The 27,793-nt window shown below is 44.6% G+C and overlaps 1 protein-coding gene across 1 annotated transcript in view; it reads right to left on the reverse strand.

The window, feature by feature from the left end:
* EIF3K (eukaryotic translation initiation factor 3 subunit K) overlaps positions 1 to 27,793 on the reverse strand; it is a 152,000-nt gene that overhangs the window by 16,005 nt on the left and 108,202 nt on the right. The window contains exon 6 of the mRNA XM_069644315.1: positions 6,236 to 6,313. Coding sequence (XP_069500416.1) covers positions 6,236 to 6,313 — 78 coding nt within the window. The remainder of the gene's footprint in view (positions 1 to 6,235; positions 6,314 to 27,793) is intronic.

A 27,793-nucleotide genomic window follows, 5' to 3' on the forward strand; every position in this document is an offset into this window, starting at 1 on the left:
GGTAACAACCATTTGCAGTGTCGTGGATGGCCTCTTTGGTGGATGGGTGCCCTGGTGGTGAGGGTGGCATAAGGGCTGATGGCAAAGGTGCTTAAGGGGTCAACCGGTAGCCTCCTCAGTACCTAGTATCTAGTACCCAACATTGCCTAGAAATTGCAATAGGACGCCAAGGGCCAGTTAGATGCCTATACTTGGCGCATTATAGGGGCACCAGAGCATATTACTTGGCAATACATGATGAATGCTACTTCTGGTCATATGAGGACAATAGTCATTGAATGCTGCATTTACATGGACATATGAAGCCAATACCTATGCAATACTTCTACATCAGCCAACACGATTTGCTTTTTAAATGCTTTTGTTGTGGAGTGGAGAAATAATTTGGGGGCTTAAAACAGGCAAGTCCAGTGATTAACATAAGGCCTGCCTTCAAGATTCACTTTCTTCAAATAATTTCAGAGGTGATGACTAGACTTCAACTAAAACCCAAAAGCATCAGTCTTACCAATGGTATCTTGGCCAGCATCCTGCATTAAAAAAAGAATTCCCAGTACTCATAATGGACATCACCAGCATTGTAAACAGCTGTGTTTCTAAAGGGAGCAGACTCACATCCCCAGCAACCTCCACTCATCACACAATTTCTAAAATAAAAATTGCAACAGTCCCAGAGGTTTTTGGCTAACTACTATCCAATCTCTAAATTCAAGACTATATGGAAGAAAATGCCACCCTTCTTGAATTTGACCAAAGCGATTTTTATTTGAAACTTTCCCTCGTTGCCTTCTACAAGACCCACAGCATGTCTGCTATGGATTTGTATGGACCACTTTTTTGCATGAGATGTCTTTTTTAAACTCATTCACCTAATCGACTTCGATACCAGTGTAGGGGGTACTCCCAGTTTACTTTTTCACCTTCACTTTTGAACGGCATCACAAGCCACTTCAAGTGGAGTGCTGCAGGGACACATTGCGTCCGATTCATTGTCTTTACCCCAAAGGGACTTTTTGTTATTTTTTTTAAATGTGTCCCGAATATGTTGGTGGCAGTGAACCCATTTTTACACTTCTTTTACTGGGTGCAATACACTGCACCGTTGTGCAATAAAGCAGTTCAGGCCTGCTTGGCAGCTGGCGTGCCGCCCTGGGAGTCTTGATGACAGGGCCACCTCTGAAGGCCCTGGAGCGAACGCTGAAGGCTTCCTGGGTCTTGGAACAGGAGGGCTGGCGGTAAGAGGACGATCCACCACCAAAACTCCTTGCACACCTCCCCGACTTTGCTCCCAATGTTAGACGAAAGGACGGACGGTGCTGCTCCAGCGTGTCCAGAGCACGGGCTGTTTCTGTGTCAGTCTTAATGGCCTGAAGAGACTCGTCGACTGCCTTGCCGAACAGGTTTTGTCAGTCGAACGGCATGTCCACGATCCTCGTCTGGACCTCCTTGCCTGAAGTTGGTGACCCCAGCATCCTGTGGACAAGGACCATCTCAGGGCCGCTGGATGCCTGCTGTTTTGACCAGCATTGACTCGGCCAACCGCCCCATTGCAAATAGACAGAGGTGGCCTGATAGCAGTGCCCAATGGACTGGTAGCACTAACCAGTCTAAAGTCCTGCTTACTGTCCTGGTCTCTGTGCTTGGAAGAATCCTAATGCAGTATTTCAACGGCATCCTCCTGCCCCTGGAATGCCTCATTGCATGGATGTCACCTACTCTTGTGACTGTACATTTTGTGGGGCTCTTCCCTACACTGCAAAGTCCTCTTCCACTTGCTACAGGCACTCTTTGGCATGGGGAAAGACTTGCCTAGGGCCGTAGTCTGACCATGTCCTTGGTGGAACCTGCTGCTCCTGATGGACCCTCCTGCAATGGCTTTTACCCATCCATGGGGGCATGCTGTCTGACTCAATAGTCGAAAGTAGCCTTGAACCCACAGCAGGGAGAACACTGCTGCAGAGCACAGGGTGAGACCAGTTGTCCCCAATTATCCTGTCCAATGCAGCATCTTGGTTTTTATTCCAATAGTCCAGGGGCTAGATAGATTATTTGTCTTCTGTCTCCACTAAAAACCATTAGTGCATTAAGTTTGCCTGCAGCTACTTTTGCCTAAGGTGGGCATGTCTGGGTACAGAGGTCATGTCTATGGTGCCCTTATATATCGAAGTACTGGCAGTCTGCCTTTTTCTTTAGAGGAACCCTAACTTTTGAATACATGCCTTATAATTCTAATTGTACTGCAACACTGGAGACTGACTTGCAAACCGTCTTTATAGCCTATTGAGCTCTATGGACGAGCCAATAGAGCCATAGGTGTGCTGGAACTGTTATATCAACACTGTTATATAGAATAGAGCTGGCATTATTAGGTATTGCTAACTAAAAGTGCTTTGGGTGTCGAAACATTAAAATAATACCAGTTTGTTTCCTAGGTTTGCCAACCTTAAATCAGGCACGATGAAAACACTACAAAATGTATGCCTTATATGGCCTATTTCGAAGTAGGTAGCAATGGGACTGTATGGGTACTAAGGCACTGCTAAGAGTGCTTCTGACAAGCCGCTTGTGTGCTGCAAAGCAGGTTAGCACCATGAGTGGGTTATGTTTGAAGGAAAGGGTCGGGCCAACAGTGAGAGCAAAGTTTGGCTCACATTGTTAACACCTGCATAAATAAACTGAATCTGCATTAATTAAATTAGCCACATTAAGGGAAGCCCTCCTCCGTTCTTTTGATTGCATTTTCATATTGCAAAACACTGCAAACTGTACATTCATCCCAATTGCCAGTCACTGACATAAGTAAAGTCAGTGTTTTTATCTCTGACGTGTCCCACTCTTTCCCCTGACGCACTCCTTGGTCCAGTTTCCTTCTCAGCCCACAGACCAAGGTACCACCTTGGACGGGGTCACAATTCTGTTCTACATGGACTTCTATGGGACACCCTTTCTTTTTGATTTGTTTGTACTGCTGACCTGATACTGATTAATGTCTAGGACTATAAGTACTGGGAGACTAGGTCTGAAGTTTCTTGTAATTTTAAAACTGCACACAAACTTAAATTGAAGTGTGGATAGGATACTTTGTATCCTTAAAACGTTTAATTTTGTAACTTCATGTTTGCAAATGCAATGTAACCAGGATGGGCTGGTGGCATCAGATATTTTTCTACAACGTTTCTGGCTGCTTTTGCCTCGCACACTTTTGCTTTTTACTGCATAAAGAGTACTTTATACACTACAATGACTGGGCCACAAGGTTTTCACCTGCCCCTTGGCCATGTTGTCCTTTGCTGTCTTCCAGGCCTCTCTTGTCTGAAACGTCAGCATATGTAAAGCCTTTTACCCGAGCAAAGCCTCTGCTTTCCAGGGCAAAGTGATAGTCTGTGTGTCCGTCCAGATGTGGGTGCTGTACCTGTTTGGTCCCAGTCCACATCTGTGTCCCAGAGTGTCTGTTGCTGGGCAGAATGTTTGGCCAGTGGCTATCCAAGATTGGATACACACTACCAGTTTGTAGGGTGCAAATCCTTACCATTTTGGGCGACTAAGATGACTGCACCTGTATTTTCAGCCTTCTAGACTCAATGGAAGCTATGCAGGGCCTGCTCGTTTTCACCAACCAAAGATCGCCTGTCCCTTCCTGACTGTTGAGTCTCCTGGTCAATCAAGTCTCCTTTATCCTTGGAGGTCTCCAGAGGTTACCTGCTCTCTACAAGTCTTCTTCCTTTCACTGCAAGGGTGACCAATCTCACGAACCGTAATACAGGTACCGCAACCAACAAACTAAATCCTTCACCCAAAACCAACCTCTGCACTTGTGACCCCTGGGCCTCCCTTGACCAGACCAAGCACAGAAGTGCATGGTAATGACGGATTCCGGAACATCTGAAGTGGTCTCTGGGAAAAGTGGAGTAAGGGTAGGGGTAAGTTAATGTCTCTGTTGAGTCCCACAATCTACTCAATAGGGTAACATGGGCGTAAAGTCCGGTCTCCATCTCCCTCTTGCCAGACTCAGATTGATGGGGGCTTGTTAAGGATCCACCCCCTTGAGCCTCTCTAGTGTGGTGGGATTGAGAGAGACACTTACTAGAACTTTTGGAACACTTCATTGCAACCACTGGCCTTGCTCAATCGAATAGTAAACCTACATGAACAGTCTACATTTTAGAACTGGTCACTTTAGGGCACTAGGCCACATAGCTCAGGCATGGATTTATTAAGAGATAGGGACCCAATTCTAGATTTGTTTGTAAGTGTTTTATCTAAGGTTCTCTAATCTGATTAGCTGTTTTTCCTGGTTTTGTATCAACTGTTTTTCTCCGGCTTCACTCACTTTATTGCAGAGTGTTATTGAAAGTCTTGTTTATGCTCTCTACTGATTAACGAAGTGTATGGGTTCGATTCAGACCCCTTAATTGTGGATGTATACATACACATTGTTATTGTTATTTTCCATTTATATAGCGCCTTATATACCATTGGTATGGTCTGAAGTCGCTGGCATGTTTGATAGTAGTTACATCATAACACTTAGCTGAAGGTATCATTGATTCATTGTGATTTGATTGCAGAAATAACAGACATACAATTACAGAGTGCAAAAATATTGCAAGAAAAAAATATCGAAATGCCCTTTAAAGTGCACATTGTAAAATACCCTATTTCGGGGAGGGGAGGGAACCCCAAATCCCTGTTAGCTCTCCTAAACTCTCCTATTCTCCCTCCCCACTATTCCAATTTTAACCTAAATCTGTTTATTTTTTTACACCTAAAATCCACCCGTGTTTGTCCTATCATTACATTTTCTTTATTTTGATATTTTATCTGCCGTTAGGTATTTTTTTACCCACTATTATTTCTTGCAACATTGTTTCATCTTTGTAAATTAATTCCTTATTATTTCCTGCAATATCATCACTGGATACCGGTTTCTTTGCTTAGGGTGCATTTTAAAGGCCCAATTATTGTATATTTTTGTAATTCTGTGTATTCGGAATTAATGGAATGCCCTGCGTGTGTCTCATTGTATAACTACAACGCTCCCAACCCCATCGGAATCTAAGCCTTACCACTTTGCTACCCACGTTGATTAGGTGTGGCCAGACAGTGTCTTTCGAGTTCACCATGATAGGTTGGCATCCCAAAATTCACTCATAAGAACGATTTTGGACATCCATCTTAACAGTGATGAGGCACAAAGTATAAAAGGCAACCAACATGACAAGAGAAATGTCTAGGTGGCAGGGAGAAGAAAATAATGTGTGTTAAATCGAAGGGCCAACATAGTTAAGTTTCCTGGAAATGAAATTGCCCTCAACGTAAGAGGTATCAGAAGAAGAAAGGAACAAGTTGTAGTGGGCACCAGTCATACTTAGCTTTTAATACAGTAAAAGCTCTGTTATCCAGCACAAATCTGAGTTCACTAATGATGCAAGCAAATAAGACACATAAGCGACGGATATATGTATTCAACGCAGCAGAGAGCCAGTGAACAGAGGAAGAAGGCGAGAAAACAGAGCTTTTTGGAGTTCCATGCTGCTTTTATCAGGCCTTTAAACATTATTATCCAGGATTAACTGTAACTGTAGTATTACCTAAAATGACTTGTGCTGATTGATCGAGTCATTGGAATGCCAGATAACAAAAGCGTCTATAACTATTTTTAAGAAGAAAAATGGTAGAAAAACTTCCATTTTTGTTCCATCTTACTGAAGCACATAATTTCATGACGTGAAGCATGAAAGATCTATAGTTGAGCACAGCAGAAGCTTCAAACCTAAACTACTCCCACAATAGTCAATCAGCAATAAATGAATAAAGGCAGAGAGTGGCTGTAAAATGGCTGGTGGTGGTTAATGTGCATGCGGCAAATATCTGTGAGCAACCAGAAAGTCTCCGGTTTAAAAAGGTGGCTTTCACCAGTCTCAATGGAACCAAAACTGCACAACCGAGTGGGTAATGCTAGCACCGTAAAAAATTATAACCCATTTTTAAAATAGCACTTCATGCCGGACTCCACAAGCTTTTATGCAATATAATAAGAGGGGCCCACCAAATGAATTGTGTTCAGGGAAGGATAAAGCACTGAGCCGTCCGAGCCAGGATTCAGATCTGGCACTGCAGGATATACAATATGTAAGGCAAAGGCTCAACTTACTCTTTTCTAGCAAGCAGTGATAACTGTTACTAAGTCAATTGACAGGGAGGACAAGAACATTATAGAAAATATATTCCTTACCCGTGAGATCACCCAGCATCTCTACAAGCAGCCACCGGTCTATATGTTGGTATGTTATTCCAACTACATGGCAAATAACTAGAAGACAAGCAAGAACAGATAAACGACTTAATTTTAAGACACTTAATCACATTTAATTCATGTAGCATTACAGTTAAACACCTACAGACACCCCCCCCCCCATTTTGTATGCATGGCGCTCACCTGTTGCGTTGCAAACAGCCATTGGTACGTGCAAAGAGCTACCCTGTTCCCATAGGAACAAAACCGAAATGTGATCCCAATTCAACATGTGTATGAATCAGATACATTTTATAGTGCTTTTACTGATGCATGACTGGGTCCAGAAATGCATTGGAAAAACAGAACTGGCACACTCCGTTATTTGTATAACTGATATCGCCCATTTAGTGAGCGTTAAAGTATTTCTTTTAAAGTGTTCAATATTATAATCGCATTCAGTAAGTGTTGTAGCAAGCTATTCCCAGGGTAAGCACATAGGACAAGAGACTAGGCATTTCCCGGTTTATGGAAACATCCAGCTTTGTGGCGTACTAGAATAACAGCACATTACCAATAGCCACAGATGAATAGAAAAAGTGAGGGTCATGATCTCTGTTTGGAGAGTCCCACTACTAAGTTCTGTCAGTGGACCTATTAAGATGTCTCATGATGGGGGAGGGATTGATTTAAAGAAATAATATATTCCATCTCATTTGGTATATGCCTTCTGACAAAGTCCCCTGCCTGACACTGCACACAGGTGGGAGAATGGCATCAACACCGTGCCTCCCAAAGCCTGAAAATGATGGGCATAGGGCCGGAAAGGGAAGCATCTCTGGGTCACCTGCCCACTGTTCGGGCTGCTTGGCAGGGGAGAGTCACAAGAAAGCCACACAATCGTCTGTCCTCAGTATGGCAGATGTTAGGTGTCCCCTGCCTCATGCAAGCTCCAAAGAAGCCCATTTCCAAAACCAGCCCATACCTGGTCTGCAAGTTCCCTTGCCCCCCCTCTCCCCACCCAGGGTAGTGGGTCCTCTCACAGCACCCACTGACCAGCACATTAATACGAACACGCTCAAACTCTGAGCTCCTGCAGGTGTGCAATCCCATCCTCCCACAATCTGTAGACCTGTGAGTTCAGTGGGGGTATATAAGGAACCTCAGAAGAATTCAAGACAAGCCTGAGGGTTCAAAATAAACGCTTGAGACACACAGTTAAGTACACCCAGCACTCGAACATCACGTGTACACCTTCTCACCACCAAACCAGATTAACAGAGAATCCAAAATGGTAAACATAGTAGATGCAGCTTTAGGCTGGCCTCCTCAGCCTCATTGTGATCTAAAAGCATGGAAGAAACCGGATAAATCCCTGCTCTCTGTTAGGGCCGTTTTTCTAAAGTCCACTTATGGTAGGACTTTATAAAACTATCCCCCTGGCATACAGGTCCCAACTTCTAGTATAGATCTGTACTACTCAGGGTTCTGCTAGTACGCTAGAGCAGCCATGCTTATTTTAGGAGGGAAATGTGAGCTGTATAGGTAAGTACAAAGAACTCAGTACATACATTGTGGGATGTATTGACCCACTCCGCTATGCTATGCAGCATTACTCTGATAGTATGGTGCAAGGAACTGCAACAATGGCAGCAAGACTCTTGTGCACGCCAAAAACCGCATTCTCAAGCACACAAAAAGATGGATGCACAACCAGCCACACATGGTGCATCTGTGGTGGAATAGAGCACCCACTTGTGCCAGTGGGCTCCATGACCAGCAAACAGAGGGCAGAGAAAGAAGCAGCGCTTTGCAAATGAAACTCCAAAATGTGCCTATAAATGACATTTGCTTTGTTACTAAAAACTCCAAAAAGCCTATAACACAACACTTCTCAACATTCAAAATCTTGCTTGGCGCTAAAATTCATGTAATCTAATGAAGCATTGCGAACATACAAAGTCCTAATGTGAAGAGCAAAACATTAATCAGACAAACTGGATTGTCTGTAAACTGACAGCCCCTGTCAAAATCTGGGTGCAGTACCTTAGGCTACCTGAATGACAGCTGGCAGATGAGTTACTGATGAAACGTCAAAGTGATCTAAACTTAAACAAACATAAAAGGGATTGTGGCTAAAAAGAATACAGATCTCAGTTGCTTTTTATCCCACAGAGTTAAAGCTAAGAAAGTAATGTATTTATGTTTGATGCAACAAATGTGGTTTTTCCTGGATTTCAATTAGGAATAAATTAGCTTGGCTGAGCTGCAACCCTTTGGAAGTGGACAAACCGGTTTCTTCCAAGGGGAGGGAAATTCTCGCAGCTGAAACTCACGGGGAGATGATAATTGTGGGTTAACCCAGACTTTTGTCTACAGAAAGAGAATGAACAATAGCAGACCCTTCAGCCCAGGAAACATAGGTGTGAGGGTCGTAAATGGCTCCTGGAAGGAACTTCCCCAAAGAGGGGGATGCTCCTGGACTCCAGGGAGAGAAAAAGGGGCGTACCATTTGCTGTGAAGAATGAACAATTTTCAGAGACTCATAACTTGTGATTCAAAGTGGTGAAAAATATAAAAAGGACAGAGTTGTTAATCTGATTTCTGGCTGCACATTTTAAGAGGCGGCAGAACCGTTTAACATGTTCTGGACAGAAATGGCAATATATGTGGTTTTATGTGAAATGTATTAATCCTAGAATTGTGAAAATCTACACACACATACCTATGTTAAACACACACATTTGCGGAAATTTGCATAAAACTTGGAAATTGTGTTCATAGCGTAAAGGACAAAATTCTGTAGAAAGTTGAAAACAAGATCCCACAGCTGCAGGAACAGATGCTACATAAAATATGGAATCTTTCGTGTGTGATTTGTGTAGAAGTGACCAATGTAGAAATATGTATTTAGTATAAAATCCGATTTTGAGACCAGTGGCTAAAGGGAGGTTTCTAAGATTTGTAAAGCGAACCATAAAATGTGACATCATCCAGCCTTGATTCAATCACTCAAATGCAAGGCGGAGATGAAGTTTTGATCCAAACCCAGCTCACATGGGCAAGCTTAGCTAAGCCGGCCCATACACCCACTTTGTGATGTCATTTTAAAGGATAGAGACAGCTGACAACACATAGGGACTCACTGATCCACTCACTTTCCCGATTCTGGCGAAGCACTCTGACCCATCATTCTACATCCATCCTTTAACATCCTTCCAGATCCAAATGCCAAGACTCTTGCCAGCAATAAAGAACTATTGCTTTTCAGCAAGGTCCAAATCCTCAAAGTTATTCTCACCACCCAGTGAAGCGCTGTGGGGTGAGAAGGCCTTTTGAACTAGTATCCCGAAACTCTCTGGCTTGCTACCACAAGGTTTGCCCGAGGAACTCGATATCCAGCTGATTGAAATAACCAGAAACAAGAAGGGCAGATTCTGTGCAAAACCGGTGACTGGCCTAGCTGATCCAGTCCCGTGCCTGATGTGCTGTCCTTCCTAGACCAGATCCAATTCCTGACGGTCCAATCTAATAACTTATTTTGTAAGTATTAAGAAGAAAAGTGACCCTAATATCTCTGCATAGCCTTATCCCAATCTCAACCCATCCTATCTGTAAATTCAGAATCATAGTATTGTCAGAACCTTTCTTGCACTGCTTTTCTCTCATTTGTTTTTATAAAATCATAAGTCCTTAGTGATTTTGAGTAACTCGAGTAAATTCCAAAAGGAAATTGAGTATCCACCACGTGAAGGGTTATGCCGGCCACGTAACTGGGGATTCATGAGTGGCATTCTCTTTTTCCTAGTCATAATATAGTGTGATCAAACCCTTCTTTCAATTTCAAAGTGCATTCCTGTTTCCATTCTCCCGCTTAAATTGTAAAAACAACTCTCACTAAAACCTCTACAATTCCCTCAGTTTTTATGATAGAACCGAAAATTCAACTCCTACTTGTACCCAACAGCCATAGCTATCAACAGAAATAGTGTGATTCTCCCGTTATCGTGAATATCGCGCAAGGAAAAGTTTGCCGCAAATTGAAATTCTGAAAGGTTTTTACACGTGTGAATTAGCTTTAATTTGCTTTCAACTTGGACTTTTAGATTTCTAAAGTTTTCTTCTGACTAAATCATCGCTTGTGATTGTTTGCAACTGTTCAAAGCGGCTCCCATAAGAATTTATAACAATTTAAGTATTTTTGATCGCATTTGGTGTTTTTGCTCAGTCAATTCCAAAGCCATGCGGACAGCTGAAAAATCAATTCTGTTTGATTTGTGTTATTCCTGAATACCTGCTCTCTCCTCCCATCCCTTTACATTGCCTATTGGTGGGTTGAGGGGTGTTGCAGGCAGAACCTCTAACCATCTGTTCCAAACCAAAAGTATTCTTTTCTGTGCTGCATTTGTTTTTGTGCTCATTGCCGATTCCCAGTGCATTAAAGATATTATTCAGTGTTCTGTCACCCCATTGGTGATTGTTATTACCTATTAAAATATATTGTGATTAAATTCTAAATACATAAATAAATATTTACCTTTGCAAACTAGCCTGATTCCTGGTTCAGTGTGACCGGGGGAGTTCCAGGAGAAGGGTGCGATATGAGTGGTATATCGTTCAGAATACTGAACTTAAATAAATAAGGGTTCCAATTGTGCACTACACGCTGGGCGTGACTTGGGTGTATGCCGGATTGAAATTACTTACGACATTGGGCAAAAGTAACACTTACACACTTGTAGTTATAGTAAAATAGTTATTTATTTTATATACACAAGGTTAAAGTTAAATCTCAGTTAAGTAGGCACTATTTCAAACTAAACACAATATAAAATCAATGCAATACTTCAGGAGAGTACTTAAGTTAAGCCTTGTACGGGTTATGAACACAGTTCAAGGTACGTAAAATCACTTGTTTTAACAACCGTATGGGCGAACTCCCAAACACTGGGATCAGAACTCCAGCAACAAAGGAGCGACACATCGACTCTAGTTAAGTATTACCCGGAGCCCCACAGTACCTTAGGAGGGAGGAAGAAGTTGCAGCTGGACGCCCTCTCGATGCAGCAGTGGTGGACCTGGTCTCCTGTTCCTTGGTCGGGGTTGACAAAAGGTGGGACTCTGGAATTGCAGCAGCAGCCGAGAAAGGAGATCTCCAGCAAAGGTTTGTCATGCTCCAATGCGCATCTGTGTTTTTGGCGCCTTTTCAGAGACAGCACTTAAGAACGGTTATTTTCCGATCGGTGCTGCACTCTGGTGAGGGGACTTTGAGGAAGGGGGATCTTGCCTCTGGAGGTCTGGAAGGAGTTCAAAGTTTCGGCAGTGTTTGTTGACAGGAAGATGATGCACTGCAGGATGGTAGCAGGTCCCACAGTACTGGCAGTTTGCAGCCCATGAAGGTTGCAGCACGTCGTGGGATGGCTAAAATTACAGTTCGTCTTAGGAATGATTATGCCCACTAGTCCAAGGGAGGAAGTAGTCCTCTTTGGAGCGTCCCAGCCGATTCTAAAACTGGTAAAGGCCAGCAGGGGTCACTTCAGCAGGCTTCAGAGGTTATTGGAAGGTTCTGCTGGTGTCTCTGGGAGTCTTCTTCGGGTCTTCTGTTGCAGTGGTCGACTTGTCTTTTGCCTCAGGATCCTCGACTTATCTAGGAATCCAGCCAATTAACTTTCTGGAGAGACCATCAGCATTCTTACGTTGGGTACCTGACTGATGCTCTATGGTGAAGTCAAAGCGCTGAAGGCTAATGACCACCTGAGCATTTTTGGATTCGCCCCTTCATCTGCATGAACCATTTTAAGGGTTGGTGGCCAGTTTAATTTCAGAAAGTAGATTGATACAAGCATGGTATAAACTTGTTCAATGCCCATGTTAGGAAAGGATTTGGGGTAGTACCCTGAGGGTGCACCACAACAACCGTAGCCTCCTGGCAATAGGGACCCAACCTTTGGTATAAGTCTGAACGAAAAGGTTGGCAGTGTGGCCTGGCAGCAAGTCTCATCTCAAGAGGGGTCAATGTGAGCAGTAGGGTAGTTACACAGAGGTTCACAGTGACAAGTATTCAAATAAACACTGATACTCAAGGTTTCTTGATAAAACAATTATTAATTTACCAGTCATTTAAACAAGCCGTTTTCAGAAGGAGCAATATAAAAGCAATACTCAAATACACTTCAGAAATACACACACTTAGGTTTCTCAGAATCAGTAAGGACCCATTGGGGGTGGCACACAGGAAACTCCTACACCCTCAGGTGACTTAAATAGCTAGGACACTGGACATTAATATACTACTGTTGCATTCAGAGTTGGCTTTGAGAGTGTCAAAAGAAAGGGTTATTAGAACAAACAAGAGATGACATATTATTTAAGCAGGCAAATACTTTTGGGCCCCTCAATGCAGAGTAAGTTAATCCCTTCCTGGAAGGATAGGTACAACACAATAACAGGAGAGAATAGTCATTCAGGGAACCAGGCTTAGCCAATGTCAATTGGCAAATGTCTATGTGGACTGAAGTAATTCTTGAGTAAAAGTCTTTGCACAATATTTTTAGAAGTCTTTGGTGAAAAAGAAGAATCAAATGTAGGGCCACAAGCCGGGAGACTTGTGAAGTAGAAGAGCAACCGAATCTACAATGAGAGACAAGTTCTCTCAGACTTCGCAGTACCTTTAGGTTGAAGAAACATGCAGCAGATAAATTCTGTTCCTGTGCAGCTCTGCAGAGCCTGTTCCTGGGCCTCAGCTGTGGGCACAAGAGGGAGGACTTCTAGGGACGATCACCGACGGAAACCGGCAAACTTCAAACAAGTAGCACTTCGACTTTTCAGCTTCTCGCGTCTACCGCAAACAGCAACACTGCGGTTCCTGGCTGTCGAGATGGGCTTTCCTTGCTTCTGGGGTCCAGCACTCTGTTGATGTGGCTCAGGCAGTCCTGCTTCCTGGGAGTCTGATGGATCTTCCTGGAGCTCTTGGCCAATTTAAAAGCAATGCACACAATCTGGTGTTCCTCTCCCTCGCTATTCAGTTCCAGCAGCAACTGCAATGGAAATTCAACTAGCTCCGAGAGGATGTCCAGGTGGTTTACTTTGGAGTTGATTGGTCCCATCAACTCAAGGGGAGAAGTAGTCCTTGCAGGGCTTCTCCGTCGATACGAATTTGGAGCTTCAGCACAGCAGCAGGGCTTCACCGGGCCACCCAACGGTCCAGGAGCTGCAGCAGACGTCCTCTTCAAGTTCTTCTTTGGATTCCTTGCCGGACAGCCAGCCGGCCAATCACCTAAGAGTGCATTCCTGTCTCCTAGGAGTCCAAGCTTGGGCCCCTCCCTCTCTTCCTGCCCCCACCAGACACTGGAGCCTGAGGCGGGTTTCACTCGTGAAGCCCGCCAAAAGACGAAACTAACAAAGGTACCAAACCTGGTTTGGCGCGCAGAGTAAACCTCAAGTAGGACCAAAACAACAACAAATTGCGAAAAAAGTAGACCAGGATCATTTTGCCAAAAATGGCACCAATGGATGCTTCACTGTGGCTGCAAACCAAGCCCGCGGTAAAGGTAAAAACCACAACATGGTAGTAAAAAGTAACCCCTGCCACCAGACATTAATTGTGTAAAGGGTAACATAATAAATGTTACATGAGAAGCTAGATAAAGGGACTATCAAGTATCCCCTGCAGCACTATTGTAAGATAGTGTGTGCTGGGTCTAGAAAGTTGCAATGTAAGTAAGTCAATTTCACTTTACTGCTCTGGGAAACAGTAATTGTCACAGAGAAAGGTATTTAAACCTTGTGAAATCTGAAGACTTCCTTGTGTCACTGCACTGAAGGTGCTATGTGACACCATGCAAAAAGATGCCTATGGAGTTTGTCAGACTCCAAAAACTAAAACAGAGTTTAAATCACAGAAAAATACATGAGTGGGAAAAATGTCTCACTCTCTCCAGTTTCAAAATTAAAAAGTCCTAGAGTCCAGCAAAATTGCTGGGGGGTCTCTAAAGTAGAGAGGAATTAGCAAATTTCTGAGAATTCTCGCTAACACGTGCCCCCCGCCCCTCGGTACCCCAAGACTAAGGGACAGGAAGATTTAACCACCCCTGGATGAATCTCCTTACTCCAGTCGGTCATACTTTCTGGAGAGACCATCAGCATTTTGGTGATTACACCCTGACCTGTTCTCCATTGTAAAATCAAATCCCTGAAGGCTGATCGGCCATCTTAACAATTTAGGATTTTCCACCTTTGTCTGCATCAACCATCTCAAGGGTTGGTGGTATGTTTGAATCATAAAAGTACATCCATACAAGTATGGTCTAAACTTCTTCAAAGACCACACAATGGCAAAACATTCACGCTCTATGATTGACCACCTAGTTTCAGGGTCCTTCAGTTTCCGACTGATGAAGTAGATGGAGTGTTCCTTGCCTTTCTCATCCAGTTGACTCAGAACTGCATCTATACCTGTATTGGTGTTACGCTCACCTGATATCCCTGGGGGCGTCTCGAAGGCTCCGAGATCAGGAACCCTGGATTCGGGGTTGCCCAGTGCTGAATAATGAATCTTAATTATTTGTAGGGTGAGCTATCCGTCCTGCGTTTCTTGTGCAGGGGCGCTTGACGTTTGGTGGTGGTCTGCCCGAGTTGCTTCACTGCTGCAGTGCGCCTTCTTTTGGTCCAGGCCTGCTGTGACCCCGAATCTGCTGGTAGGCAGCTAGGTTTGTTTAATGTAAGTCTTTGTTTAGCTTATGGTGAGATTTCCTCGATGTCTATCTTATTCCTTTCATGCGTGAAGATCTTGCTGCCGACGTGCCAGATGGAGAAGCATGTGTTTGAGGTAAGTGAAAGCGCGAAGCGCGGCTCCTTTACTGTCTTTTATGGTTAACCTGCGTTCCCTTCTCCTTTCCCCCCATAGGCTGCTGTGAGTGGATGAGACCACGATGAAAAAACTGGCCCCAGGAATCCGTTAAGGTAAGTTAAGCGCTGTGCGGTTGTTAATATTGAAAGCGAGCCTGAGCCGGTCTCCTTTGCCTTTACAGGAGGTTGCTGTGATGCTCCAGATGGAAGCGCGGCTTGGCGCGGTGGAATTCAGGTAAGACTGAAGGAATACAATGTTCTGGAAGCACGCGCGTTCTAATATTGTTTTTTCCTTTTCCCGTTATTGCAGGTTGCGATGTTCGAGCAGCAGCTGTGGTAGTGGATCGCCGGAATTCCCCAAGCTAGTACTCACAGGTGCGTGATGTTTCTTCTTCTCTCTGTTTCCACAGATTGCAGCCCGGTTGAGATGCTGAATGCTGGATGGTGTATTCTCAGGTAAAACAGAATAATCTTGTTCTTGTAGGATTACAGAAAGATGCTGAAGACCAGGAGCTGGACACGGTGAGCGTCACGCTGCTGGTTGCAGAATAACACAAAGTGTGTTCTGCAGTCACGGTGTGGTTTATATAGCCCAGGCAAAGTAGTACCAGGGAAAGTAGTTTCAGGCCTGCCACACCCAAAACACTAGACTGCATGACTTGTTTCTTAAGAACCAGGCTGTGCGGTCGCTTCCTTGTTGGATTTAAAGGCCCATGTACTCAATTGAAAGTAATGGTAAGTATCTCCTTACAGTATATGAGCCTGGTGCCAGGTGCGCCAGGACTGGCTCCAGAAGCCTTTTTGCAGGAGTCTGGAGGCACTTTGAGTAACTGTGGGAGCGCTTGCTTGTGGGCCCCTGACAGCGGTCATGAAAATTGGAAGCATCTGTCTGTACAATAAAGGACTGGTTGTAGTCAGGAGCTCTCGACTGGAGCTTGACAAAGGGCTTTCTTAAGACCTTCAAATGCTTGAGTGCAATCCTCATTCCACCCGACCTTCTTGGGGAAATTGGGCGAGGAGATCACATTCAAGGGAGATGCTATGGTCCCATAGCTCTCAACGAAGTCCCTATAGTAACCAATGAGTCCTAAAAAGGTTCTCACTTGGGTGTGCGTAGTAGGGGTGGTCCAGTATTGTACAGCTTGTACTTTGCTAGGTAATGGCCTTATTTCACCTCCTCCTACTTCATGTCCAAGGTAGACCAACTTACTCTGACCAATTTGACATTTACTTGCCTTTATGGTCATTTTGGCCTGCTCAAGAGACTGCAAAACAGTCAAGTGGTCAATATGTTCTTTCCAAGTAGGGCTGAACACTGCAATGTCATCCAAGTATGCCATGCAGAAGTCCTCCATCCCATTCAGAACATGATTTACCATCTTTTGGAATGTAGCAGGTGCATTCTTTAGTCCAAAAGGCGTAACCTTAAACTGGTAGAGGCCTCCAGGGGTTGAAAATGCAGTTTTCTACTGGCATGCTCTGGTAGAGCTATTTGTCAATAACCTGGAGTTGGGTCAAATGTACCGAGGAACTTGGCTGAACCAAGTTTATCCACCAGCTCATCTGTCCTAAGTAAAGGATGGCCATCAGTTGTGGCGACTGCATTACGAGCTCTATAGTCCACCCAGAATCTCAACTCCTTGGATCCTGCCTTTGGCACTAGTACAACTGGACTAGCCCATGAAATTGTAGATGGCTCTATCACCCCAAGATCAAGCATCTTCTTGACCTCTTCCCTTTATGTGGGTTCTTACATGGTCCGATATCCTGTAACCCCTGCTCTTAACAGGTAGACGGTCACCAGTGAGAATAGCATGCTGGCCCCAAGGGGTCAGACCTGGTATCAGTGAAAACAGAGGGGCAAACTGATTTAACAGAATTGTGCACGCCTCCTGTTGTTCTAGTGTCAGATCAGAAGAGATGAACTATCTTTCCATCTAACGGTTGTCCCCTGAGGAGGTCAGTCAGAGGCTCACTCTCCTCCTGAGCAGAGGCTAGAAGCAAAGCTCCCAGTTCTGGTCTAGAGACATATGCCTTTAGGCAGTTGGTGTGAAAAACCCTGGGGGCCTCCTTAGGATTGCTGAAGTCCACCAAATAATTGACCTCTCCAAATTTGCCCACAACCTTGAAAGGTCCAATCCATTTGCCTGTAAGGCCCATTGCCTTGTAGGTACCATAACTAGAACTAGCTGGTCTTGAATAAATTCAACCATGATGGCCTTCTGGTCATGCCAATGCTTCACCAGGGCCTGACTTGCTTTCAAGTTATCTGAAGCTTCTGTCATAGTGGGAGCACTCTCCAATCCCTCCTTGATTAGGGCCAATGGACCTCTAACCGGAGGACCATAGAGGAGCTCAAATGGGCTGAAGCCAACCCCTTCTTCAGGGACTTCTCTAAAAGCAAAGAGAAGGCATGGCAGTAGAAGGTCCCACTTTCTTCTAAGGGGTTCTTCTAAGCACCTATCATGCTCTTCATGGTTCTGTTAAACCTCTCCACCAACCCATTGGTCTGGGGATGGTAGGCTGTTGACAACTTGTAGGTCACTCCACAGTTTTTCGACATGGCCTGTATGTAGTGGGACATAAAATCTGTCCACCTGTCTGAGATGACCTCCTTAGGAAAAGCAACCCTGGTAAAAATACCAAGGAGGGCCTTAAGCATTGCCTGACCAATAACAGTCCTCATAGGTATGGCCGCAGGATACCTGGTAGCCTGGTCTACCACAACCAATATAAATTGGTTGCCTGAAGATGTGGGGGGGGTCTAAGGGACCAACAACATCAAGCCTTACCCCTCAAAGGGGGCTCCCACCACTGGGAGAGGCACCAAGGGTGCCACGTTCTTGGCTCCCATCTTGGCAGACATCTGACAAGTGTGACAGCTTCTACAGTACTTCTCTATATCAGACCCCATCGTAGGCCAGTAGAAGTAAAGAGAAAGCCTTTCCTTGGTCTTCTTAAAACTTAAGTGACCAGCTAAAGGAATCTCATGGGTTAACTGTAGAAACTGAGGCCTCACACCTCCTGGGGCATTACAAGTCTTCTGTAGTCCCCTTGGGGTGGTCTCAATAGGCTCATGTAAAGATGGCCATCCTCCCAGTACAGCCTGTGCTTCCCTGGCTCTTGCCCTTCCAGCTGGGAAGCTGCCTGTTGGTGAAGTCCTTCAAGAGTAGGACACTTTTTATGACCACTGCTGAAGTCTGCCCTACAGGAGCCACCTTCTGCAAGCAAAGTCTGCAGCTCAGGATGGTCTTTAGGATCCAGATCTCGAACAGGGGGAAGGGCTTCTTCCAGCCCTGTGCCATCAGTAGCTGTTTCACCATCCTCTGGTTGAACCTCACTCACCCTAAGCAGCAGGTGGAGGGGTCACAGGCGTGACCATGGGACTGTTCTCTTGGAGATGTCCTGGCTTGGTGAACAGGAGTGCTACTTTTCTTACTCCCTGAGACCTTGGGTTTCCCCTTTGTCTCTTTCTTCCTGGAATTCGAAGGTGGCTCTTCCTGTGGACTGGGAGTTATAGGTACTTCTGTAACTTCCCACTGAGAGTCATTCAATGTTTACTCTCTGGCCTTCCTAGTCGGCTCCTGCTTCCTTTTGCTGGGAGGCCTAGGGGGTGCTTGATACAACTCCAAGAGCTTTTAAGTCAGTTCCCAACAGTACTCTCCCAGGCACCTCATTTTGTACACTGACAGGTATTCTTACAGTCATATTGTTGCACTGGATGAGAGCTGGTAGTATTGGAACCATCTTGATAGTGCCTCCAAGCATGCTTATTGGGGCCTTTGGGTGCCTTAGCAACATCCTCAGGTTTGGAAAAGGTGTTATCCACCACTGTAATGCTGGCCCCGTCCTTGTAATATTCTTTTGTGTTATCTGGAATAGAGCTATACACATTGACATTCTGCTATAAACGAAAACTGAAAACGGAAACAGAAAGGAAAAGGGATGACTAGACTAAACTAGACTAGACACGGACAGCTCCCAGAACCCACTGGGAAGCTCCCATGGCACCCGGACGAATCTCACCGGGTAGAGTGCAACACCGGCGACACCCATGGAGACGGAATCAACAACCCTACCCTAATCCCACCCAACATACGCACTCGCCCCTTAGTTGCCACCAGATACCAAAGTGTTTGGAATTGTCGTGATATTGGCAATCGCCACAATAGCTGAGCTGTGGACGTAGGCAGGTGCATTGGCTGTATGAGTGGGAAGTGAAGATAGGTAGCGCTGCGAGGCAGGCCGGAGGAGGAGGGGGCCAGATGTGAAAGGGACCTTGAAGGCTGGATGGATCCAGATCATTACAGAGGCATAGGGGTGCTACCGAAACCCATCTGGGGAGAATATAGAAATCCACCGCCTCAAGTCAGGATAGAGATGCCAACTAATCAACTGCACTAACAATTTCCTCCTCTGCATACACCTCTCAAGCTCCAAACCAAACGCAACCACAAACCTATAGCACAACTAACCGCACAAACTTCACTACAATGCAACAACAAAACAAAAAACACACAGACTCGCACAACAGTACACGACGACTACCGGCCGCAAAACACCCCAGGCCCAGACAACGGACCCACCGGGCACATCACTGCTCTCTTGCACTTTTCCAGCTCCTTCCTACTAACCCTCCCTCCCTTCCCTTTTCCAAGCCGCCAGAGCGCCAGGGGACCACTTCGGTGGTGATAGTGTGTGGTACAAATATCCTTTAACATTAACATTCCCACAGACCCAGGGACACTAAAGTAACACTGGCTGAGACTCCAATGGGGTCTTCAGCCAATAGATGAAAGTTTCCACTTGCCATATGAACTTCTCCCTCAGGGATGAAGGCTAAGGAGGCAGTGTGGACCCCCACAAGCATAACATTTTCCAAATGTCTTGACAAATGCTTCTGTTGACCTTCCTATGGTTTAGCACCAGAGGTTTCACTAGACTGACCCGGTTTCCCATATGGCTTACCCTTCTTATGTTTGTGGCCCTATTTTGGATGAGGGGTTTCAGAATTCTCTTTGTCATCTTTCTTATGCTGCTTCCCCCAATCCTTTTTGTGAGTGGCCCCAGAATCCTTGTTATTAGCCCTGTTCGAACCCACAAGTCAGCAGCTTTTGCTAACTTCCTGGGATCAATCTCTTTAGAGTCAGCTAAATGCTGTCTCAGCTCAGGAGAGCAGGCATCAAAAATAGATTCCAACAAAAACAGACCCAATTCCTTCAAAAGTAATTACTCTGTAACCCTAAACCCAACCATCTAAGTTTCTCAAACATTCACACACCCAAGGAGCCCAAGGGTTACCGTCTGTCTTTTTGAGGGTCCTAAACCGCTTAAGGTACTGGGAAGGAGTTTTCCCAAATCTAGCTATCAAAGCTAGCTTCACATTCTCATGTTCCAATCTTTCAAGTTCCCCCACCTCCATTAGAGCATCAGATGCAACCTGGGGGATCCTAGACAAAAGCCAAGGAATCAACTGATTCCCTATGTAACCCTGAATCCCATAATTATATTCAAAAGCACCCACCAACCAATCCAAAATATCAAGTTTTCGCATCATACATACTCACTGCGTTTTTGGGCATTTTAGTCCTCTTTCGACTGGAAGACCTAGAGGACTCTGGGGTAGAAATTTTTTCCACAGAGAATTTCTTCATTTCAAGAGCATGTTGCATTTCTAGTTCCCCGAGCTTAATGTTTTGATGTTTGGCTTCAGCTTGGACTTGTAATCTTTTGAACTCTAACTCAAGTCTCATTTTCTCAAGAGACACCCATTCTTGACTCAGTGATGGACCTTGTGGGGTCCCTGTGGATACAGGTTGAGGCAAAAGGGCAGCTTGGGGCATAGAGGGGCTCTCTTCCCGAGACTCCTCTCCCTACTCCGACTCTTCTAAGACATTAGAGTTAGACTCTGAATGATCATCCTCCTCATAAGTTTCCACATTTTCTGAGTTAGTAGGTGTTAAAGGCCTACTACCTAAACTTTGATTATTCAACAATCTTGCAATCAATTCATTTTTCTTTACGTTAACAGGGAGATTCCTGACCTTACGCATTTCTTTCAGTTCTACTCTTAAAATGATCAGGGCTTCCTGACTGAGGTTATCCATATTTGGCATTTTACAATTGCTATTCTAGTGGAGCTCTAGCCTTGTGAAGGTTTTTAGTTGAACAAAAAGCAAAGCAAATCCTCAATGTAACAACTCTACAATAGATCCTCACTGCTTGCCACCAGTGTTGGGTAAAGATTTGGGGTAGTACCCTTACGGTGCACTACAACCACCTTAGCCTCCTGGCAAAAGGGACCCAACCTTAAGTATAAGTCTTAACTACACCGGTTGGTAATGTGGCCTAGAAGCCAGGCTCATCTCAAGAGGGGTCAATGTGAGCAGTAGGGTAGTTACACAGAGGTTCACAGTGACAAGTATTCAAATAAACACTGATACTCAAGGTTTCTTTATTAAACAATGAATTTACTAGTCTTTTAAACAAGCCTTCTTCAGAAGGAGCAATATAAAAGCAACACTCAAATACACTTCAGAAATACACACTCTTAGGTTTCTCAGAATCAGTAAGGACCCATTCGGGATGGCACACAGGAAACTCCTACACCCTAAGGTGACTTAAATAGCTAGGACACTGGACGTTAATATACTACTGTTGCATTCAGAGTTGGCTTTGAGAGTGCCAAAAGAAAGGGTTATTAGAACAAACAAGAGATGACATTATTTAAGCAGGCAAATACTTTTAGGCCCCCCAATGCAGAGTAAGTTAATCCCTTCCTGGAAGGATAGGTGCAACACAATAACAGAGGAGAGAATAGTCATTCAGGGAACCAGGGTTAGCCAATGTCAATGGGCAAATGTCTATGTGGACTGAAGTACTTCTTGCAGGTGAGTAAAAGTCTTTGCACAATATTTTTAGTAGTCTTTGGTGAAAAAGAAGAATCAAATGTAGGGCCACAAGCCGGGAGACTTGTGAAGTAGAAGAGCAACCGAATCTACAATGACAGGTAAGTTCTCTCAGACTTCACAGTACCTTTAGGTTGAAGAAACATGCAGCAGATAAATTCTTTTCCTGTGCAGCTCTGCAGATCCTGTTGTTCCTGGGCCTCAGTCGTGTGGACAAGAGGAGGACTTTTGGGGACTCCTGCACCACAACAGGATGGTCACCGACGGCAACTGGCAAACTTCAAACATGTGGCACTTTGGCGTTTCAGCTTCTTGCGACTACCGCAAACAGCAACACTGCAGTTCCTGGCCGTCAAGATGGGCTTTCCTTGCTTCTGGGGTCCAGCATTTTGTTGTGGTGGCTCAGGCTCAGTCAGTCCTGCTTCCTGGGAGTCCGGAAGATCTTTCTGGAGCTCTTGGCCAACTTAAAAGCAACACACACGATCTGGTGTTCCTCTCCCTGGCTATTCGGTTCCAGCAGCGACTACAATGGAAATTCAACGAGCTCTGAGAGGATGTGCAGGTGCCTTACTTTGGAGTTGATTGGTCCCATCAACTCAAGCGGAGAAGTCGCCCTTGCAGGGCTTCTCTGCCGATTCAAATTTGCTGCTTCAGCACAGGATCAGGGCTTCACCGGGCCAACCAACGGTCCAGGAGTTGCAGCAGGTGTCCTCTTCAAGTTGTTCTTCGGATTCCTTCGTCCAGTGGTTGACTGCCTTCCAAGCCAAAAAGCCTTGCCTTTTGATGCAGGTTTCTCCCATTCATTCCAGCCTAGCTGTCAGTCACCCAGCAGGGTGGCTGTCCTTTGCTGGCCAGCCAGCCGGCCAATCGCTTAAGAGTGCGTTCCTGTCTCCTAGGAGACTAAGCACAGGGAGTTTCGGGCACCTCCCTCACTTACTGCCCCCACCAGACACCCTGGAGCCAGAGGCGGGTTTCACTCGTGAAGCCTGTCAAAGACAAAACAAACAAAGGGACCAAACCTGGTATGGCGCGCAGAGTAAATCTCAAGAAGGACCAAAACAACAAGAAATGGCGGGAAAAAAAGACTGGGGCTATTTTGACAAAAATGGCACCCATGGGTGCTTCACTGTGGCTGTGAACGCAACCCGAGGTACAAACACAACACAGTAGTAAAAGGTAACCACTGCCACCAGCCATTAATTGTGTAAAGGGTAACATAAAAAGTGTTACATGGGAAGCTAGATAAAGGGGCTACTGCCCCTCCAGCAGTCTTTTGTAAGATAGCGCGCGCTGGTTCTAGAAAGTTACAATGTAAGTAAAGTCAATTTCACTTTACTGCTCTAGGAAACAGCAGTTGTCCCAGAGGAAGGTATTTAAACCTTGTGACACCATGTAAAAAGATGCCTATGGCGTTTGTCAGACTCCAAAAACCAAAAGAAAGAGTTTAAAATCACAGAAAAAAACATGAGAAAGTGGGAAAAGAGGTCTCACTCTCTCCAGGTTTAAAACGTCCTAGAGTCCAGCAAAAGTGCTGGGGGTCTCTAAAGTAGAGAGGAATTAGCACATTTCTGAGAATTCTCCCCAACATTCCACACAATAGCAAAGAATTCACGCTCAATTGTTGCCCACATTCTAATTTTAACTGATAAAGCAGAGGGGGTGCTTCATGCCTTTGACATCCATTTGCCTTAAGACTGCCCCAATTCCTGTATTGGATGCATCAGTCTGCACACCAAGAAGGCTGGATTGTAATCTGGAGCTGTCAGCACTGGAGCTTCACACAGGGCATCGTTCAGCCCCTGAAATGCTTCTTTAGTTTTCATTCCACTTCACCCGCTTGGGGAATCTGGAGAAGACATGGTAGTCAAAGGAGATGCTATGGTTCCATAGTTCTCTATGAAATTTCTGTAGTATCCTGTGAGGCCTAAGAAGGCTCTCTCTTGTGTCTGAGCAGTGGGGGCGGCCCAGTCTTGTACAGCCTGTACTTTGCTGGGTATGGGCTTCATTTCACAATCTTCTACCTCATGGGCAAGGTGGACCACTTTCCTCAGACCAACTTGACATTTACTTGCCTTTATGGTCAGATTGGACTGTTGAATTGCCTGCAACACTTGTAAAATGGGAAAGATTTTCTTCCCAAGTGGGCGTGAACTCTGCTATGTCATCCAAGTATGCCATGCAGATATTCTCAAATCCATTCAGAACATGATTCACCATCCTCAAAGTGGTAAGGGCACTTAAACAAAACAAAAAAAAAACCTTTATGTAGTTTGGTTTTACAGAAAGAAAACCTTATACCAGACTTTTTAAACATCATTTTCTCTCCTCTGACCTGTGTAACAATAATTTTTCCCAGCCTAGATACCAATGCTGAGCACCTTTCCCCTGCACCTCAAATTGTACCTCAAATTGTACTCGACTGTCCAACTAATTACTCAGAGCTATTCTATATGCTACCACGCATGCTCACTCAGTTGAGCAGTACTCTCAGTACATAATGAGCACAATCCTGAATGAACAACATCCTCCTTGTTCGGGATGATGTTCGCCACGATTCGCTCGCTGAAGGATTCACATTGTATCTAGTAAGTGAGCTATGGGTCCATTGACACTCTTGAGACCTGGAACTTATTTACTATTATTTATCTCCTACTATTCTTTTTCTTACTTATATACATATCTATGTACTACCGCGAACCGCTTACCCCTTTCTGACTCAGTCCACGTACTGCTAGCCGGAATCCTTGTGGGAAACTAATTGTGGATACACAAACTACCTCCCTAAAGCACCTGCCATCCATGGACACCGTAGATGTTTTTGCAACTAGGCCTACTCCATAGTTGGTAAGTGGCACACTACCGATATGCATGGATTATGCCATAATTGTAGATAATATAAAAAAATTAGATTTTTTATTATTTTTTTTAAATAGTGTTTTGTTTGTTTTTTTGAAAATAGAGTAGTTTTTCAGTTGCTCACTTATTTAACCTTCTCATGTTGGTTAGAGATACTACTTATCTGACTGGACTTATACTAACCTGAGTTATTAGGTACTATCCCAGAGATCTCTTGACAATGTTTCAAATCATATCTATGATTTAATGTTTTGAAAGTTTGTATGAATTATATGCAAAATACTAAGTTGTACCCTTCTCTACTTTTTTCTAGAAATTGAATTATGAATGGTGAAATATGTTTTTGCCCCTGAAGAAGAGTCTATACTCGAAACGCGTCGGGCCCAAAGATATTGTACAATAAATATTAGGTTTGTTGTCTATATAAATTTTGTGAGCTTGTTATTCATTGTGACTGCTCCACCTATTTAATTGTCTATTGAACTGTGTGTTATGAAATTCAGTAAAACAAAAAAACAAAAATTATTTATCTGCTTTGCAGATATTAGTGTGCAGGGGACGGGAGTTCCTAAATCGTTTAGGAACAACCACTTTTTGTCCAACAATCTTAATTAGGACAGGTGTCATTCAGATCACACAAGTGAAGAGGCAGGGGAAGGGAGAAGGTGCAGGGGGAAAGGGGAGAGGACAGTGCAGTATATGTGATAAATAGAATAAAAGCATTAAGTAAATGTGCGGCCAGCTGGTGGCAAGTGCAAGGGTAAGTGTTGACATCAGGTGTCAAGTGCTGGTAGGGGACTGTAGGGATACAGAAAACAGTCCCCAAGTGCGAGGGTTGCCAGGGAGGTAATGCAGGTGTGCAACTGGCGGGGCAGGAGACCTGGGCCGGGATCATAGTGTAGCCAGGTAACCAGTGCCGTTTCAGCCAGGAGTTAAGCTAGGGAGAGGAGGAGAGAAAGAAGCAGAGAGGAAGGTTTTGAGGTGCTTCCGGAAGCGGAGATGATTCTCCTCAAATTTCAGGGAGGCCCCAGCCGAAGAGCGAGCTCTACCACCAACTTGTTGCTTGGAGAAGCGACTGACCCTGAGGGAGTTGGAGGCGGATGAGCGAAGAGCTCGAGAAGGAAGATATTTAGGAAGAGAAAGTTGAAGGTATTGAGGCCCCAGAAAGCCTTGTGGACAATGCAGAGGGTTTTGAATTTAATCTTTGCAGCCACTGGGAGCCAGTGCAGAGATTTCAGTCCTGGAGAGATACGATCCCTGGGCTTGAGACCACGGACAAGTCTTGCAGTCCTGTTCTGGAATAGTTGCAGAGGGCGGAGAGTAGAAGCAGGCAGATTAAGAAAAAGGCTGTTGCAATAGTCCAGCCTAGAGAGAACCAGAGCTCTGGAGACAGTGAGCTTCTGGGGGAAGGAGAGGAGGAATACCTCAGAGGAGGTGCAGCGGGTAGTGTGACTTCTTAGTGATGTCAGAGATGGGAGGAGAGGAGAATGTGGAGTCAAAGATGATCCCGAGGTTTTTAGACTCGCAGGTGGTAGCAGGAAGAGGGCCAAGAGAAGCCGCCCATGCATGGAGTTCATCATTTACCAGTTTCGATATTGTTGCTTACGTTTTTTAATAACCAACTGAGCTTCCACTGTGCCATCCTTTTTGTGGGTACGTATTTGGGAATTAAAGGTCTTCTTCCTTGTGGCCAACACCAGGTCATATTTGTGGCGGTAGCAAATGGTGTTCTTGTTACTAAAGTTTTATGTTGAAAAATGTATTTCAACACGAGTCCCCTGATCTTTAATGTGCATGTCCTGATCTTAATTTGGTGGTCAAGCGGTAGATTATTTCTGGATTAAGGATTGTTTGTTAAGAATTGGTGCAGTCACACTGTGTGAGACTACATAACTCATCTGCTTGGTATTAGGTAACCCACCTTTTGGTATAGGTCTGTACTACACAAGTTAGTAGTGCGACTGAGCAGCCAGGCCCATCTCAAGACGGGTAAATGTGAGCTGTAGAGCTGTACAAATGAAATCCCTAGATACAAGTAACCAAGTGTTTGTTATAAATAGTTATTTAACATACATTTTTAAATAAGCATTCTTTAAAAAGGCAAGTTGTTATAACAATAGAAATATGCTTTAAAATCACTTTTCAGAATCACAAGTTAGTGGATAATCTTTGGATATGCTTCATACACAATTCGTACACCCTGAGGTGACTTCAATCAAAAGGACAGTAATGGCATTCATATATCACACTAGTTATACATTGCAGATTCTGAGGTTGCAGAAAGGAAAGTTTAGGGAAGGAAAAACGTTAGACAGTTTCTCAGTAGGTGTGAGGACAACTAAATATTCCAATGAAGTCTAGATAAACCCAGCAGTAACAGTATACAACAAGCTACCACCTCTGAGGGACAAACGGTATCAAAGCCAATGGACACAGTCTATGGATCTGTTGCACTGCTTAGATAAAAAAGTATTGCACAAAGAGTTTGCTAAAAAAAAAATATATATATCACTTGTATGGTCACAAGCTTTTAAGCCTGTGAAAAGAGTTGGAGAATTAACTCTAAAAAGCTAAGCCACGGCAATTCCCAATTGAGAAGAGCACGGCTACAAGGCAATAAGGTAAGTACCCCAAACCTAAGGAGTACCTCTGGTTTGAAGAGTGCTCCAGCTGGATTCTGCCTTGCTACAGCGGTGCAGACCCTTGTTCCTGTGCCTCAGTCATGGCGACAAGAGGGAGGACATCTGGAGGGCTCCTGCGGCAGTACTTGAGGGTCTTCGGCAGCTATGGGCTCTTTTCGGTTCAGCTGCACTTCGCGGTTTCAGCGCTTAGCAAACACCACAGTGGCAGATCTTGGATACCACTTGGACTCTTTGCTCCCTCGGTCCTGCACCCTGGTGAGGGGACTCTGGATCTGGGGGTCCTGCTTCGGGATGATCATTAGGAG

This window comes from Ambystoma mexicanum, chromosome 2p (assembly GCF_040938575.1).
Source record: "Ambystoma mexicanum isolate Mex_15411 chromosome 2p, UKY_AmexF1_1, whole genome shotgun sequence".
Taxonomy (NCBI): domain Eukaryota; kingdom Metazoa; phylum Chordata; class Amphibia; order Caudata; family Ambystomatidae; genus Ambystoma; species Ambystoma mexicanum.